This window comes from Dreissena polymorpha, chromosome 1 (genome assembly GCF_020536995.1).
Source record: "Dreissena polymorpha isolate Duluth1 chromosome 1, UMN_Dpol_1.0, whole genome shotgun sequence".
NCBI lineage: Eukaryota > Metazoa > Mollusca > Bivalvia > Myida > Dreissenidae > Dreissena > Dreissena polymorpha.
This window is the reverse complement of record NC_068355.1, coordinates 178305171-178323846: the sequence shown is the minus strand read 5'-3', so window position 1 is coordinate 178323846 and position 18676 is coordinate 178305171. Positions and strand designations below refer to the sequence as shown.

The 18676-nt window shown below is 37.7% G+C and overlaps 1 protein-coding gene and 1 long non-coding RNA gene across 14 annotated transcripts in view; one reads left to right on the top strand and one right to left on the bottom strand.

Annotated features, from left to right (window-relative positions):
- Positions 1–2537: 2537 nt before the first annotated feature.
- LOC127863114 (uncharacterized) overlaps positions 2538–18676 on the top strand; it is a 62014-nt gene continuing 45875 nt past the window's right edge. For 4 of the 12 annotated variants that reach the window (XR_008040924.1, XR_008040919.1, XR_008040916.1 and 1 more), the window contains exons 1-5: positions 2622–3010; positions 4011–4227; positions 4777–4896; positions 7995–8197; positions 9517–9717. This is a non-coding gene — a long non-coding RNA (uncharacterized LOC127863114). The other 8 variants (XR_008040928.1, XR_008040933.1, XR_008040918.1 and 5 more) reach the window with 8 other exon arrangements.
- The window catches only part of LOC127862989 (polypeptide N-acetylgalactosaminyltransferase 13-like), a 41821-nt gene continuing 41686 nt past the window's right edge, over positions 18542–18676 (bottom strand). For both annotated transcript variants that reach the window (XM_052402293.1, XM_052402304.1), the window contains one exon: positions 18542–18612. In XM_052402293.1, the coding sequence (XP_052258253.1) occupies positions 18557–18612 (56 nt within the window). In that variant the 3' untranslated portion in view covers positions 18542–18556. The remainder of the gene's footprint in view (positions 18613–18676) is intronic.

The following is an 18676-nucleotide window of genomic DNA, read 5'->3' as shown; positions in this document are numbered from 1 at the left end:
CTGAAAAAATGCTTATGAAAACAATGATTTTTTTCCTGCAAAAAATAGATTTTCTTTTTAAACAAACTGCATTAGATAGTATTCATAAAAAACAAACAGACAGTTACACACAGGCATCGGCGACCGCGTCATCAAATGACAACTCGATAGAAATTGAAGATGAAGATGTGCAAAATCATGAAACAGACTGTCACACACATGCATCGGCGAACGCGATTGTGATTGTTGAAAATTGTTTTCGTTTGTTTAATAAATAAAGTTATATCTTTATTTATCACAAGTATTTTCTATTTTATTCACACTTCTCGATACAGTCATCTCTTATCCAACAGTTTATATTTATAAAAAAACATATGCGCTGACTTGTTAAGAGATGAGAAAAGAAGATGTGTCTTTTCAATACTTATTTGAGCACTGATAACTGCCATAAATAAAAGATATGTAAGTGTGTAAAATAGGAGAGAACAACAAAAGGTTCACCTCTGTTTTATATTGACATTAACTTTATAATACATCATAACAGTATAGTCTTATATGAGTGTCAGATATACTCAGTTAAAAAAGCAAAGGAATAAAGTGCAAACATGTACAAAACTTGAAAAGGAAGTAATGAGAAACTACGTAAAAAAATACCCCATAAAAGGTAATCGATGCGAAAATTACCCCTCATGAGTGATGTGGGTGGCTTCGCCTGGCGACAAGAGAGGGCGCTGACAGCAATTATACATTAAAGATAGAGATTATTTATATGTAATACAACATATACAAACGATATTTTAACATTGAGAGCTGATGGGGAACATACAATCATTAAATGTATAGATAAGCAAACACCTAGAACACGTTATGAATTAAAACTGTTTCAATATTTCTTTAACGAACAAACAAAATTTCCTGTACGTACTGTATTTGTGAGAATCGATGGACATTAGCGATTTAAATTTTATGATATTTGGTCTCGGTAATATTTTTATCAATGAAACATAAATGCCCATGACAGTGTTTCCTGTATTAATAAATGCCGAGTATAAACGAAAACCGAGTTCGCACATAAATCTAGGATACTGTACCTGGAGGAGTGATAATTGCGTGTTTACGAAGGTCGATTGAACGCGTATTTGTGGACCGCAGAAACCCACTATTAGTTGTATCAGTTGGAGAAGTAAGAGAAAGTTACCTTTTCATCTGGAAACTGTTTATTTCATTGTTACATTGGTAGACGATTTTCCGCAGAAAGTTATAAATTAATCTCCTTTTGAAGAACGTTGCTTACATCTTTAACAAGTAACATATATTTAGGTCGAGACGGCAAGTTGAATCGGTCTCAACTGAAATGAGCTTTTAGGTCGTTCTAGAGCTCTACTTTCAGTAGGCCTACAGGACTCTTAAAGGATCCTAATGGGGGACAGTCTTTGTTCCACTGTACTAATGGGAGGGGGGGAGGTCGAAAAGAAGACATGTACAATTAATAGTAATGTATCAATATGTTGATACTTAATAAGTTAAATAAAACGCCGTGTATTAACTATGTTTAATCTTGATTTACATGGTTATTGAAATTCAACAGTTCAACAAGTAATAAATAAACGCAAAAACCACAATTTTTAAACTGTAATTATGGAATTTATTCAAACTTAACACTCAATAATGTTGATCCAAATAGATCCAAAATTCCAAATGCACTTAACGCACAATCAATAAGCCCCGTTTTTGCAGAGCGCGTCTTCAGTATAAAAAGGTTAACAAATTGTGATTTATTAACCGATTTACGATGCGGTTTGTTTGTATTGTGTTAGAAATAATTTCCAGAGGAAGCAATTTTCTTGCTGAGCGTGTTAACGAGCTGATGCTTTATGTTAAACAATTTTTGAAGAAAACATGTTTTTTTTTTATATTATAGCTGGATATTCGGAAGATAACTACTCAAGTATCGAACATAATAATAATACATACACTGCTGATCGTGATCATGATGATATACGGCGGGTTCATGAAATTCGAAAACGATAACTGATGTCAAAATCCTTACAGAAATTACCTTTTTCTGATCGCGGGTATATAGTTTGCTAATGTTCGTTTTCAAAAGTGCATACTGTAAAACAAACACATTTAATAGTATGTTTATTTAAATACGAATTTTTGAAGTACTTGCCTTAATATTTGAACACATTAACTAGTTTCGAATTTTATCCGTGAAATATATCACATTAACATAACAAAACATACCGATTTGACCCTGTTGAATACAAAAAATTCCTTTTAAGCAAGGTTATGATTGTATATTTTTTAGCTCAAAACAGAAAGACATTTATGATGAATACATTCCTAAAAAAAGCACACCTGAGTGATTCTAATTAAACGTTCCTGAAATAAAGTAAACAATAAGGTTGATGTGTATTGATTGATGTTTCTTCATAAATGTTACTTAAATTAGTCCTTCAACAATTGTTATAACACAAAAGACGGACTTCAGACGTCAATCTGAATACAAAAAGATTACGTCACTATATCGCTGACGTAACGCCGTTGTAATTGACGTCAATGACGTCGAGCGTCATGGTAACAGGGTTGAACGTGTTTTGTCAAGTTGGGCCGGTATCAGAGGGGTAAGTATTATTTATTTATTCATTTTATATTTTATTGTAAGCTTAACCACTTATCATAGCATATATTTGCCTGGAATGAAATTATCATATCATTGTAATATGTGCCAATTATGACGTCCTAAATGTACATTTGTCGAGAGAAGAATCGGCCACTGGTAGAAGAAGGTTGTTTATACAACCATACTCGCATTGTTTTTGTCATATTTACACTTCATTTGAAATATATGATTTGTTTATTCAATCTAAAAACAAGTCCATTTAAAATCCGGTTCCGTTGCCTAGGTAATGCCGAAATCGAGCCAGACGCTCATACTTAAGAAAGGCGTAGTGACGGAGGATGAAGTGCGACCGACGTCGTCGGGACATCGGTCGGGATCTCAGTGCTCTGTGCCGACAGGTGTGAGGTAATATTGAACGTGATTCTGATGATGATTTAGATAGTGATGTGGTGGTGATTTTGATGGTGGTGATTATGATGCGCGAACTACTACTTCTACTACTACTACTACTGCTACTAAAACTACTATCATTGTTACTGCTTCTGCTGCTGCTTCTACTGCTGCTGCTGCTGCTACTACTGCTACTGCTACTGATACTGATACTGCTACTTCTTCTGCTACTACTACTTCTACTACTTCTAATACTACTACTACACTACTACTACTACTACTTCTACTACTACTACTACTACTACTACTACTACTACTACTACTACTACTACTACTACTACTACTACTACTACTACTACTACTACTACTACTACTACTACTACTACTACTACTACTACTACTACTACTACTACTACTACTACTACATCTACTACTACTACCGCCACTACTGCTGCTTTCTTTTCATAGTTAAACTGATGTTTAATTGGAAACTAGTTTTTCGTCTTTATTTTGCAGCGTTATATTTTAAATAGTACAATCGCACTCAATGTGCGCGTGTAATTGTCATGAAGCTACGGTTGCTATGTTTATAGATCGGGTTCCCTTTGCGCGTTACGTACTTCTAACAACTACCAGCAACTTCAATACTATATACATTATATGAGCCTTGTTCTGAGAAAACTGGGCTTAATGCATGTGCGTACAGTGTCATCACAGATTAGCCTGTGCAGTCCGCACAGGCTAATCAGGGACGACACTTTCCGCCTAAACTTGATTTTCGGTAAGGAGGGACTTCCTTGAAACTAAAAATAACAAAAAAGCGGAAAGTGTCATCCCTAATTAGCCTGTGCGGATTGAACAGGCTAATCTGGGACGACACCTTACGCACATGCATTAAGCACAGTTTTCTCACAACGCATCTCATGTGTAGTGTTGCATTTTATCAGTCTTATATCAGTATAATAACACTCAATGTGCGCTTAATTTTTTATTGTTGCTGTTTTTCTTTTCTAAGATCGGGTCCACAGTGCGCGTTCCGTACCCCGGCCCGCTGCAGCATCGTGACCGTCTACAACTCGGAGCAGAGGCTTGTGGGAGTTGGTCGGGACGTGCCAAACCGGGACGCTGTGTATACCCTCAGGCGCGAGTCTGCGCAACTCTTCAGACATCAAACGCTACCAAGGGGTTACACCAGCAGCCTCGCATTCGTTCCGGACTCGAAATCATACCATGTAACCGTACAACGAAGTGTGCCCGACTAAAAATTTGAGAAGGACGTCAATTTGACGTCATGAATTTAATATTTCAACGAAATTCTAAAGTTAACTTTTGTTCAAATGTAAAAAAACGACTAATAATCATACAATAACAAAGAAAATAATAATAATGAAATGACCTATACTGAAAACAAATATAGTGTTGACATAATTTTATAAACACATGTTATAGAAAATACGTCAATTGCGTGAGGAAAGGGGAGGGAAAATAAAGACTATTATTCTCGGAAAGCTGATCTTTATGATAATGCATGAAGAGTCAATCTAGATAAGCCTGTGCAGTCCGCACCAGCTAATCAGGGACGAAACTTTCCGATTTACTAGATTTTTTCGTTAAAAGGAATTCTCTTCTGAACGAAAATTCAATTTCTGCGGAGTGTCATCCCTGTAAGCGTGTGCGGACTGCACAGGCCAATCTGAAATGACATTTTACGCACATGAATTAATCTCAGTACGAGGCCTAAAAAATCTTACCTTAATAATGCACAATTTCTATTCTCAAAGTGGTGTGCACTGGGCGGGACTGGTTCCTCCACGGAAGTTTATAACGTGAACAGCCGGCCCACTTCCGGCTGATGTCGGCCCTTCACCGCCGGACCAGACAGATCGTCCATCTCTTTAGAGGTAAATGGTCCTTAATTGAATAGAGCCCGTCTTATAGAGCATCATACGATACATATGTATGGTCGGTAATTGAATAGAGTCCGTCTTATAGAGCATCATACGATGTATATGTATGGTCGGTAATTGAATAGAGTCCGTCTTATAGAACTTCATACGATATATATGTATGGTCGGTAATTGAATAGAGCCCGTCTTATAGAACTTCATACGATATATATGTATGGTCGGTAATTAAATAGTGCCCGTCTTATAGAACATCATACGATGTATATGTATGGTCGGTAATTGAATAGAGTCCGTCTTATAGAACATCATACGATATATATGTATGGTCGGTAATTGAATAGAGTCCGTCTTATAGAACTTCATACGATATATATGTATGGTCGGTAATTGAATAGAGCCTGTCTTGTAGAACTTCATACGATATATATGTATGGGCGGTAATTGAATAGAGCCCGTCTTATAGAGCATCATACGATATATATGTATGGTCGGTAATTGAATAGATCCCGTCTTATAGAACTTCATACGATATATATGTATGGTCGGTAATTGAAATGAGCCCATCTTATAGAACTTCATACGGTATATATGTATGGTCGGTAATTGAATAGAGCCCGACTTATAGAACTTCATACGATATATATGCATGGTCGGTAATTAAATAGTGCCCGTCTTATAGAACTTCATACGGTACATATGTATGGTCGGTAATTGAATAGAGTCCGTCTTATAGAGCATCATACGATACATATGTATGGTCGGTAATTGAATAGAGTCCGTCTTATAGAGCATCATACGATACATATGTATGGTCGGTAATTGAACAGAGTCCGTCTTATAGAGCATCATACGATACATATGTATAGACGGTAATTGAATAGAGCCCGTCTTATAGAGCATCATACGATACATATGTATGGTCGGTAATTGAATAGAGTCCGTCTTATAGACATTCATACGATAAATATGTATGGTCGGTAATTGAATAGAGCCCGTCGTATAGAGCATCATACGATACATATGTTTGGTCGGTAATTGAATAGAGTCCGTCTTATAGAACTTCATACGATATATATGTATGGTCGGTAATTTAATAGAGCCCGTCTTATAGAACATCATACGATATATATGTATGGTCGGTAATTGAATAGAGTCCGTCTTATAGAGCATCATTCGATACATATGTATGGTCGGTAATTTAATAGAGCCCGTCTTATAGAACTTCATACGATATATATGTATGGTCGGTAATTAAATAGTGCCCGTCTTATAGAACGTCATACGATACATATGTATGGTCGGTAATTGAATAGAGCTCGTCTTATAGAACATCATACGAAATATATGTATGGTCTGTAATTGAATAGAGCCCGTCTTATAGAACATCATACGATATATATGTATGGTCGGTAATTGAATAGAGCCCGTCTTATAGAACATCATACGATACATATGTATGGTCGGTAATTGAATAGAGCCCATCTTATAGAACACCATACGATACATATGTATGGTTGGTAATTGAATAGAGGCCGTCTTATAGAACATCATACGAAATTTATTATAGCAGCGCTCTGGTAAAACCGGCCTTAATGCATGTGCGTAAAGTGTCGTTCTATATTAGCCTGTGCAGTTCACTAGACGTTCGCGAATTATTGTACTGCCTTTAAACAAAACATACCACGCAATCAGACAGAAAGTGACATCCAAGATAAGCCTGTGCGTACTGTACAGGCTAATCTGGGACGACACTTGAGTTTACGCACAGACATTAATCCCATTTTTTTCCATGCGGGTTTCGTATAAAGTTACGGTGCGATTTTGACGAAGTACAATAACAAGGTCTCAACCTCTCTGATAACTTACTTTCAATAGTTCTTTTAAATTCCTGACAATAATTTACAATCTCTTTATTTAAGGATATTATTTTGTGAAATAACAGTGAGCATAAATTCAAGCCGTAACTATAATTATTCGTACAAAATTTGATGACAAATTACCAAGGCAACTTTTGAAACCTAAGGAAATTTCTTAATTTTAATAATGAATATGTCCTAAATCATTGTGTTGGTTCGTTTAGATGGGACATATTTTACACGTTTTTTTATGAAGACTCTTTGGATTACACAAAGCTTTTGAATTAAAACACTGAATTTAGTCGTATGCCGGCTTCTCCGTTCCCTTTTAGAAATCGGTGCATGTCTCGTAATTACACAGACTCGACATGTTTCTATTTAGACACGTCACTGGTTTCGAGCATCAAATATGTCACTGGTTCCGATCATTTCTCCGATCAACACATTGTCCTTCTAATAAAAACAACAGTATGCGATGGCGTCATTTTGATCGATTATTATTTTCTTATTTTTTTTTCTAAAAAAATATTGTTTCGTTTCAATTAGTACAACACGTACGGCTCTAGTCAACATTATTGAGATACGTTTTAGGTAATTGACTGCAAACAATATATATAAACACGCTCACAATTATTAAACTTACGACAAGCTCGAAGCAGTTTTCGATCAGCAAAAAGGATATAACTGCTGCGATTACTTTAGTCTGTCGGCCTGTATGATTTTTCTCAATTGATTTAGCGAACTATACAAAAACTAAACTGAATTACGAATAAATGTTAAATGTTCAGCGCAAAAATGCAATTAATGAAGACAAAAGTGGTATATTTATTATAACTCATTTCACATTGATATAAAAAATGAAATATTTCCCATAGTACCGGTAGTTGTAGTGTCAAACCCGGCTCGAGGCCGATTACTTGGATTCAAATAACGATAGACAAAACAACACAAGACACCATTGAAGGTTCCACAATCTAATCAGCGCCCTCTAAACATGTACATATCAGGGGATGCCACTCTAACAATAATCCTTGTAATATGTATAACAGAATTACTCCCCTTAGACCATTGAATACTCATAACATGATACGATACTACAGTAGTGCAATCATAAGTTTTTCACAATCACTACACAGACAGTATTCTTCTTTATCGCGATTTCCTTAATTAAAAAAACTTTGTTTTGGGAGGTATTCGCTCCGAGCATGCGCAGTTAGCTGACTTCTCATATTTCAGCAGCCGGTCAGTCCTTTCCAGTATCAGAAGTTACTCGCTCTTGGTTTCCGGTCCAGTACCCTCTTGCTGGACCCGGACTGCGTGTATGACGCCACCAGCCACCGCGCTTGTAGTACGCATGCGCCGCGATCCCGGAAGGAAAGCCCGCAGAAACCGGACGCAACAAGCGGGACCGCGGCGCGGAGCGCTGATGATCCACAAATGTAAGTGTCACGTGTCATAAGTAAATGATTGATGTTTATCATTTGTTCGCTATAACTCGTTCACACGGTGGCCTGTCTGTGGGGTGTTTATTTATCGTTTGTTCGCTATCAGGTTTCCGCATGTCGTCGGTTTAGATCACTTTTCAGTCCATCGGGCGCTATGCAGGATTTTTTTACCACATTTATATAGCGCCCTTTTTATACAGTGCGTTCAGAAGCGCTTCACAATTACCCCCAGATCACTGGGCCTTAAGTCGTCCGTTAACATTCGGCGCAGTATGCAGCCACGACACATTGGCTTATTTCCCTCACAGGTAACCATTTACACATCTGGGTCGAGAGGAGCAAAATGGGGTTAAAGTTCTTGCTCATGAAAATTCCAGTGGTCAGGGTGGGATTCGAACCAGGCACCTCACAATCTCTTTGCCAGCGTCCTACCATTAGACCACTGCTCCCATAGAAAAACTGCAAAAAAAATCTTCCCTTTTTCCCCGATAAAATTTAATGAGCCTCGTCCTGTGAATTCTAGGCTTCATGCATGTGCGTTAATTGTCATTCCAGATTTACCTGTACAATTCGCACAGGCTAAACAGGGACGACGCTTTCCGTCTCACCTGGATTTTCGTTAAGAAGACACTTCCTTTTAACATTAATTTTTCCATTAAAGCGGAATTGATTTGATTACCACAAAAAACACGAAAAATAATAAACCGTTATACAGTCATATTAACTCACAGTCTATGCAATTTTTTTTTTCAAAAATAACATTTACAATTTTATTAATAATCGTAAAAAGAAAATATGTGTAATGCTTACATTAAATCAGTTGTAAGTGAATAGCAAATGTAACAAATATTAATTACCTTTAAACAGCGTTATTACATGAAAAATGGCGACATCTGTCAAAGAAAACGCCTTGTAATAGTCACTGATGATTTCATTTTAGTTGCCGTTTTTTAAACACTTCTGTTTTTTTGGTTTCATCTGCATCGATGTTTTATACACAAAACGATTTTCACGTGCACGAAAATGTTTTGACAGTTGAACGCACATGCTAATCGTGACAATTTTGTAATTAACATTACATGTACTTATTAAAACAAATGCGTAAGATTATCTCTTTAAACGCAAGTATTTGAAATATGTTTTGTCACGAGCAAAGACCTAGATAACATGTTATCTATAGGTCTTTGGTCACGAGTTACCATTTATATGTTTGTCTCATGTTGATTAATGCCCGCCGCTGAAAATTGCATTATCGTTTTTTTTCTTTAACAATTTAGTTACGTAATTATTATATTATTTTTTCCTGTTTTAAGTCGCTTAAGCCGGTGCAGCCCTCATGGTTTCAGTGACGCGGCAACGCCGGATGATCTAGCTTGCCCTAGGCCGATGTCATGCGCAGTGACAATATCGACCGGATCGCCCCAAGTCTGCACATGCGCAGTGACACACCACCTAGTCGTCCGAATGCCGCAGTTTTCAGTTTCCGGAACAACGAAAACGTGTGTCACTCGAAGGTAAAATTGTTAGACTCCACTTACACGACCGCATTTTTGTTACATTCTATTTCGAGTTTTTGATAATGTTCGCAAACTTTGTTCCTTATTTAATGATCTGAGGTTAGTTAAAACAAAGAACTTAAATTGTATCTACCAGCTACATATGTTCGATTGGTCATTGTCGGCTCGGGTACTAATTACTAAATGTGCCCCAGATACGAAAAATAAACTAACGCGTACCCAGCCAATTTAGACTGTACCCGAGTTTTACTCCCGCCTAAAAATCGATGTCATAAAACGCGCTACGGAATACGAAACAAAATTTTCTTTGAAAAAAACAAACTCTCTCAAAATGCTTTTTTGAGCAGGAGTTTCGATAGTATAGTGGCCATTTTAAATAATATTGACATAAATGTGTACATAATTCATTTGTAAAAGAACGCCAACAACGACCATTTTAGCGTTAGAATTTTCGGGTACGTTTCAGTATATTTTCCGCATCCGGGGTACATTAAAGTATACTTAAGAATACCCAGGGTACATTTAAGTAGTGCACGAGCGGTCAATGACCAATCGAGCGATACTGTAAGTGACATAAATCACAAAATGTATTATAATTGCAAAGACGGACTTTGGTCAAATATATCCGTCATACTGCGTAAGTAGTTGTACCACCACCGACCACCACCACCACCACCAACCAATCATACCACTACTACAACTACTATTTATATAAAATCACGAACAGGTGCAGCACCTTATACAGACTCAACGTTCCGGTGCAACGTGTCCAGTTCAATCCCCTCGATATCCGGTCATCGCGACCAGGTGTCAAATCCTGCTGGGTCGTCGAAATTTGTACTTCAGCGGATGTGGAAAAATCTATACAGTTGGGACTTAAGTGGGCACTGACCTGTTGGTGTTTTATCCGCACGATGACGTCATTAGACGCGAAACTGCGACCTATAGAAACTACATGGAGGTTGTTAACGCCCACGCAGTGATCGCGGCGTCTGCTGATAACGCAGTGCGCGGGAAACTTTAACACGAAGTTTCCAACGGTCGATGTCACTCGCAACCTTAAAGCTATGAGCTAATTGGAATTGACTTTTTATCCCCCGCCATAGGCGGAGGGATATTGTTTTGGCGTTGTCCGTCCGTCTTTCCGTCTGTCCTTTCGTCCGTCCGGCACTTTTGTGTCCGGAGCCCTATCTTTAAAGTGCTTTGGCGGATTTCTATGAAACTTGGTATGAGTATATATATATGGATAAGAGGATGTTGCACGTCTAATGGCATTCAGGGCCGTACCCAGGAAATGTTGACTGGGGGGGCCCAAACGGGGAGGGTGCGGGAGGGGTTGCCCCTCCCAATAGATTTTTGTTATTAGGCACTGTTCAAGGTGAATTTTAATGCATATAGAAACATATGTTGTGTTATAAATTTATGGATATATAACAAGTAAATCAGCACCTTTCTGAAGTCTAAAGCTTTAACCATTACGGGCCGTCCATAAAGTATGTCACGCTCCAGGTGGGGGGGAGGATGAGTAAGAAAGTGACAGTTTGTTACATGGGGGAGGGGAGTCAGGCCACGTGTGATGTCACACATTTATTTAAAAAATGTATAATTTATTTATTATTTCTTTAGTAGAATTTAAAACTAATTTTCAAAAATTTGTGAAACATTTGAATTAGTTTTATGTCAAAATAAGACGAATTGCGTATCTCCTGATTCTGTTGTTCGAATGTTTTATAGGCAACTTGGCTGGGCCGGCTTATTCAATAGGCACAACCTCCACACAGATTTCAATGACGAAATAATTGGACTGTTCCATTTTTAGTTAGTAAAGGGTTGAAAGAAAATCTAAATTATAATTTCGTTTTTATTAGAGGTTAACACGTGGATAAATATTCATACTGCTCATCGTAACAACCCTACAGTTATAAAAGCCTGTAATGTGAAAGTTCTTTTACCGGTAAGTGAAATTTCAATACGGTTTAATAGTGAATTGAGTTTGAGATTAAATTTTAATTAAGTATTAATTTTAAAAAAATGTTTGAAAGTGTGAGTTTGTTACGTACTTTAGGGAAGGGGGTCCAAGATTGTGTAACAGTTTGTGACATGCCGGGGTAAAAATGGGAAAAAAAGCGTGACATGCTTTATCAACGACCCCTTGGTGTGAAATGCACACACATACACACAGTAAAAGCAACCTTTGAAACAAAAAAATCTTTAATATGAAATGTAAACATAAAGTATGACTGTAGAGGAGGTTTGATTTCAAAGAGAAAATACTGCTATGGTTATTTGTCAGTAACTGACATAACCTACTAGTATTTTCTCTTTGAAATCAAACCTCCTCTATATAAAATTAAAAACTAAATTCATTATAAAATGTTCATCATCTACAAGACAGTTTTCACAGAAATGTTTAATAAGCTGTGACTCTAGAGGAGGTTTGAATTCAAAAGAGAAAACACTATTATCGTTCAGACCTACGACCTTCTGTATCAGTTCCATCCATTCGCTGTTTCTCTTTCCTTGTCCAATCAAAAGACGTGTTACACCCACCATCAAAAGATGAAGCATTGAGCACAATGGGTAATTGACAGATCGGGGATGTGTGTACAAGGTGATAAGAAAACAATGCCTAGGGGTTTATCTCCACTGGCGAGTAAATTAGCGCTAATCCCCTTGTGTATCAGGGGCAATAAAACAAATCTGCACATTTGTATTGCAGGGTGTACTGTGGGCCCTTTCATGTGAGAAAATTTGCAGTAGGCCCATTATTAAAAAATCATAACTCGACAGCCAGTTGGGGGGGCCCGGGCCCCTGGGCCCAGTGCCTGGGTACGGGCCTGGGCCGCATTGTACACCATCTGTTAATAACAGAGTTATGGCCCTTTGTATCTTGGAAAAATGCTTTTTTGTGTCCGGAGCCCTATCTTGGTAGTGCTTTGGCGGATTCAATTAAACTTGGTATGAGTATATATATATGGATAAGAGGATGATGCACGCCTAATGGCACTGTACACCATCTGTTAATAACAGAGTTATGGCCCTTTGTATCTTGGAAAAATGCTTTTTAGTGTCCGGAGCCATATCTTAGAAGTGCTTTGGCGGATTTCATTGAAACTTGGTATGAGTATATATATGGATAAGAGGATGATGCACACCAAAAAGCAGTGTACAACATTGGATAATAAAGGAGTTATGGCCCTTTGTATCTTGAAAAAATGCTTTTTTGAGTGTCAAATATAACACTTTTGTGTCCAGAAGCATATTGGCGGGGATATCAATTCAACGAATTTGCTTGTTGAAACTATGTCATCATGTTAATTTGTGTCGTTTGGTATATGTACCATAGCATGTACCAATAATGAATCGATTTTTCAGGTTAAGATTCAAGAGGGATAATTTCATTACCGCCATTTTAATTCAACCATCCACATACATTAAGGCACAACTAAGCTTCCCTTTTGTAGTTTCAGTTTTTGTTTGTTTTAAATACTCATAAATATAATACATATATTGATAATAATAACGTATAATATATTGAATCATTTCCCACTTCAAACACACAATTATATCATGTATACATTAAACAGACTTAGAACAACTATAAATCAGATTTGTTGTTAAGACATTTTAGTTTAGGGCCCTCTCTTATCAAATAACGTCAGACACATTTTGTGGACAGACCTACCAACAGACAGACAGACACGATGATGGACAGAGGGTAAGCCTACAGCCACCTATATCGGAATACATCTCTGAACACAAAGTCGTGTGTTTTTTTTTGGATCCATACTAACAAAACAATTTATTTGATTTTGTAACATTATATACAATAAACAAATATGACATGACACACATATATTATTTATACTATAAAAACAGCATGTTTAATATATCTGCATTTTTAATATATCTTCAAAACAAGATTTTGGTACCAAATATATATTTATAACTTATAACGTACCATAATATATTTCCCTTTGGTATCTTTACCATAAGCCATACATACCAATATTTTTTACACCCTATAACAATAACAATATACATGAGCCGCGCTCTGGGAAAACGGGTCTTAATGGATGTGCAAAGTGTAGTCCCAGATTAGCCTGTGCAGTCCGCACTGGCTGATCAGGGGTCATAATGGATGTGCGAAGTGTAGTCACAGGTTAGCCTGTGCAGTCCACACAGGCTGGTCAGGGGTTTTAATGGATGTGCGAAGTGTAGTCACAGATTAGCCTGTGCAGTCCGCACAGGCTGGTCAGGGGTTTAAATGGATGTGCGAAGTGAAGTCACAGATTAGCCTGTGCAGTCCGCACAGACTGGTCAGGGGTCTTAATGGATGTACAAAGTGTAGTCACAGATTAGCCTGTGCAGTCCACACAGGCTGGTCAGGGGTTTTAATGGATGTGCGAAGTGTAGTCACAGATTAGCCTGTGCAGTCTGCACAGGCTGGTCAGGGGTCTTAATGGATGTGCAAAGTGTAGTCACAGATTAGCCTGTGCAGTCCACACAGACTGGTCAGGGGTCTTAATCGATGTGCAAAGTGTAGTCCCACATTAGCCTATGCAGTCCGCACAGGCTGGTCAGGAGTCTTAATGGATGTGCGAAGTGTAGTAACAGATTAGCCTGTGCAGTTCGCACAGACTGGTCAGGGGTCTTAATGGATGTGCGGTGTAGTCCCAGATTAGCCTGTGAAGTTCGCACTGGCTGGTCAGGGGTCTTAATGGATGTGCGGTGTAGTCACAGATTAGCCTGTGCAGTTCGCACAGGCTGGTCAGGGGTCTTAATGGATGTGCGGTGTAGTCACAGATTAGCCTGTGCAGTTCGCACTGGCTGGTCAGGGTCTTAATGGATGTGCGAAGTGTTGTCACAGATTAGTCCGCACTGGCTGGTCAGGGGTCTTAATGGATGTGCGAAGTGTAGTCACAGATTAGCCTGTGCAGTCCACACAGGCTGGTCAGGGGTGACACTTTCCACTTCAAGTGTATCGAAATTAAGGCCGAAAGTATCGCCCCTGTTTGACCTGTTGAGACTGCGCAAGATAATCTGGCACTACACTTAAGCCACATGCAAAAAGCCAAGTTTTTCCCAGAGCCAGGCTCAAATAAACAAACAATTCAAACGTATCCCTCTCTTTTGTTTCATTCATAAAATCGTACATTAAAACAAACACAAATAATAACAATCACACTGATGAGGAAAGAACACTAGCTGTGGTTATTTTATATTTTAAGTAAAACTGTTTGGTTGCTCGCTTGTAAAGATTCTCACATAAAAAGCAATAGATACAAAACACTTGTAGATGGCAAGTTATGCAATTCATTAAGAAAGCAAGTTACATCAGTAAAGTTTTCCTCATAACAAATAAAATAGATACCAAACAATTGTTGGGAAATATAATTTATGCAATTGATTATAAAAGTAAGTTATCGCAAATATTTTACCGAATGAAGATAGTGGGCGTTATACAAAAAAATTGATACAGGAAAGTTGACTTATTTACCTAATTAAAATAAGAGGTAAATTGATAAATATCTGATTTACCAATTAATTTAAAATAGCACACCAAGCAATAACCTAGAGACAAGGGCTGTTTGTAAAACATGCATGCCCCCCATATGGGCTGTCCGTTGTAATGGCAACCATTGTGTGAATACGATTTTTGTCACTGTGACCTTGACCTTTGACCTAGTGACCTGAAAATCAATAGGGGTCATCTGCGGGTCACAATCAATGTACCTATGAAGTGTCATGATCCTAGGCAAAAGCGTTCTTGAGTTATCATCCAAAAACCATTTTACTATTTCGGGTCACCGTGACCTTGACCTTTGACCTAGTGACCTCAAAATCAATAGGGGTCATCTGCGAGTCATGATCAATGTACCTATGAAGTTTCATGATCTTAGGCCCATGCGTTCTTGAGTTATCGTCTGACAACCACCTGGTGGACGGACCGACAGACCAACAGACCGACCGACATGAGCAAAGCAATATACCCCCTCTTCTTCAAAGGGGGGCATAAAAAATATATGGTTAAATATAAGCATTACATAACACGCTGCTAGAATAGTTTTTTTTATGTAAAAAATACTGAATAGCGGCAAGGTTTAGCATTTGATAATATGTACTGTTATCACTCATAACAAAATAATTGTTAAAAGACAAAAACATCTACGTGTGTTTCAAGTCCTTAAAATGCTCCATTAAAATTTTATTGTAGGCAATATGTTGAGTTTACGGACATAATGAGATATCACAACAAAGCCAAACGTACTTTATTCTATATAAATGTTACTAGCTTGATTTGTAAATAGCAGAAACATTAAAATGTAATCAACCGTTAAGGTATAAAAACAAGCCTTGCTCTGTCAGTAAAGGCGTAATAATGTGTGTGTAAAGCTTCGTCCCAGACTAGCCTGTGCTGTCCGCAAGAAACTTTCCCCAAGACAGGATTTTGCTATGAAAAAATTCACAGATATTACAGAATAAAAGTACTACCCTTCAGGAAATAATTTATGTAACATTCAGAGTTAGGTCCCTAACCCTAACTCTAACCCTTAAAAAATTAACAGATATTACAGAATAAACGTACTGCCCTTCAGGAAATAATTTATGTAAGATTCATGTTAATATGTACAAGCTAAAGCAATAAATGGAATGTTCATGAACAATATTGACAAGTCACTAGCTTGCACAGGTGTTTTGCGCGTGGCCAAGTCACTTAACCACTATCAATCACTTTGACAAAAAAAAAAAAAAATTATATATACAAGAACATATATAATATATCAGATTTTTTTTGTTGGTCATGGCGATGAAAATTGTTTCATGACATATTGATTGTGTCTTAGTGACTCTGCCATGAGCCAAACACCTGTGGCCACTTGGTATGATGACAAGATAAAAGAAAACAATAATTAGGCAACAAATGAACTCCTTAATAAGGGCTTAAATTCAAGATCCAGCTTTATAATTGAGCAGTGCTCAAGGAATAATGGGGTTTAATGCAAGTGCATTAAATGTCGGCCAAAATTGGCCTGTGCAGTTTGAACAGACTTACCAGGGATGTCCGCTTTTATGGAATTTTTTATTTAAACTAAATTCCAGTCTCTGAAGAAAGTGCCTTTCCTGATAAACCTGTGCAGTCCTTGGACGACACTTATCGCACCATGCATTAAGCCTGTGCAGTCCTTGGACGACACTTATCGCACCATGCATTAAGCCTGTGTAGTCCTGGGACGACACTTATCACACCATGCATTAAGCCTGTGCAGTCCTGGGGCGACACTTATCGCACCATGCATTAAGCCTGTGCAGTCCTGTGACGACACTTATCGCACCATGCATTAAGCCCGGTTTTCCCAGAGCCATGCTCAATGTAATCGATTGTTTTGACACAGTAGCCTTCCTTGCAACTACCCTCAACTAAGTAGCTTAGATTACACTAGACAATGCCAGACACAGACACGCTTAAAAACATAAATCTCTCTTATCATTCCAAAACTTCATTAACCCTTCCCACTCAGAAGCAAAGTGAAAATGGCTTTTGCAACCAGCATAAAACCAGACCAGCCTGCGAGTAACTCGCAGTCTGTTCAGGTTGTATGCTTTTTGCTGCAAATCAGGGTTGGAGATGAAGCCTTTAACATTTGAATCTAACAAGAAAGGTCTATAATTAAATTTAACTCTCTGAGTGACTACAAGTGTGTCAAAATACGTATCTAAGTGGAAAAGGGTATAAAAAATCTTCAAATTGAATCACTATAGACTTACAACTATTCACAAGCAGAAAACCGTTTAAGCAGGTATCCAATGTAAAAAAGTACAACAACAAATGACACACACTCTTAAGAGAACAATACAGTTAAATACAGATGTACATTTATCTAATTAGTGGACAAATAAATAACGCCGTATAAATATCTATTATAAAAATGGCAATACCATTCAAACAGAGCTGTGTAATAAACAAAGAAGTGGCTTGTCAAGGAAAAAAACTTAAACACATCTTAATTTTATCACTTGAGACAATGTAAGAACAAAATATAATATTGTTTGCTGATTAACTTTATACTTAAGGGTCATTGAGCTTGTAGGATTTTGCTGACAACTGACAGCAATTACTTTTAAACTGACAACAATGCCTGTACTTCTAACAATCATGGCTGCACCTTAAAATTCATTTAAATGCTTTAAATGGTATATTAAAGCGACGGAAGGCCCCTTCTTGCTGTACACAATCAACAAGTTTCACACTTAAACGCATGAATCCAGGGACACACAAGATGGCTAGAGTGCAGATATAATGGGATGACAATTTGATGATCCCATTATTGGATCCCATTCTTGGAAACCTTTGGTGATCCCAATCCCAGTTGCAGACTAGATTCATACAGCCACAGTTCACAGCTACACACAGCACCATAGCGATTTAATCTCCTTAACAACATGCAACCGTCACAGCAGTGGAACTGCCAAGAACTGTCCAAATTACTCCACCTGTTGTATATCACACTTTGCTTTCATGTAAGAATGTTTTGTTTTTCAAATTCAAATCCTTATACCCACAAATTACGTATCTACTGCACCAGCTTTATCGCACTATGTATTTAAGTAAGAAATACATTTACCGCCAATGATATCATTCCACACGTAATTAGTTTATTTTCTCTAGTTTTGTTACACTTTGTTGTCATGTTAGACAGCATTGAACATTTAAATTGTAATACCTACAATTTGTTTTATCACACTTTAGCTTTTTATGTAAGGTTTCGTACTTGAGTTCGAACCAGTAAACCCATGATTTGGTTTGATTGTATAGCCCTATCACTCAAGTATGTCACATTTTCATGTCAGAAAATGTCCACTTCTGTCCCTCTGAACCGTCACAAGGGCCTGAAACATATCAAGTGTATACAATAACAGTCAAGTCCAACTTGGCAAGCTTAAGTATACAGAT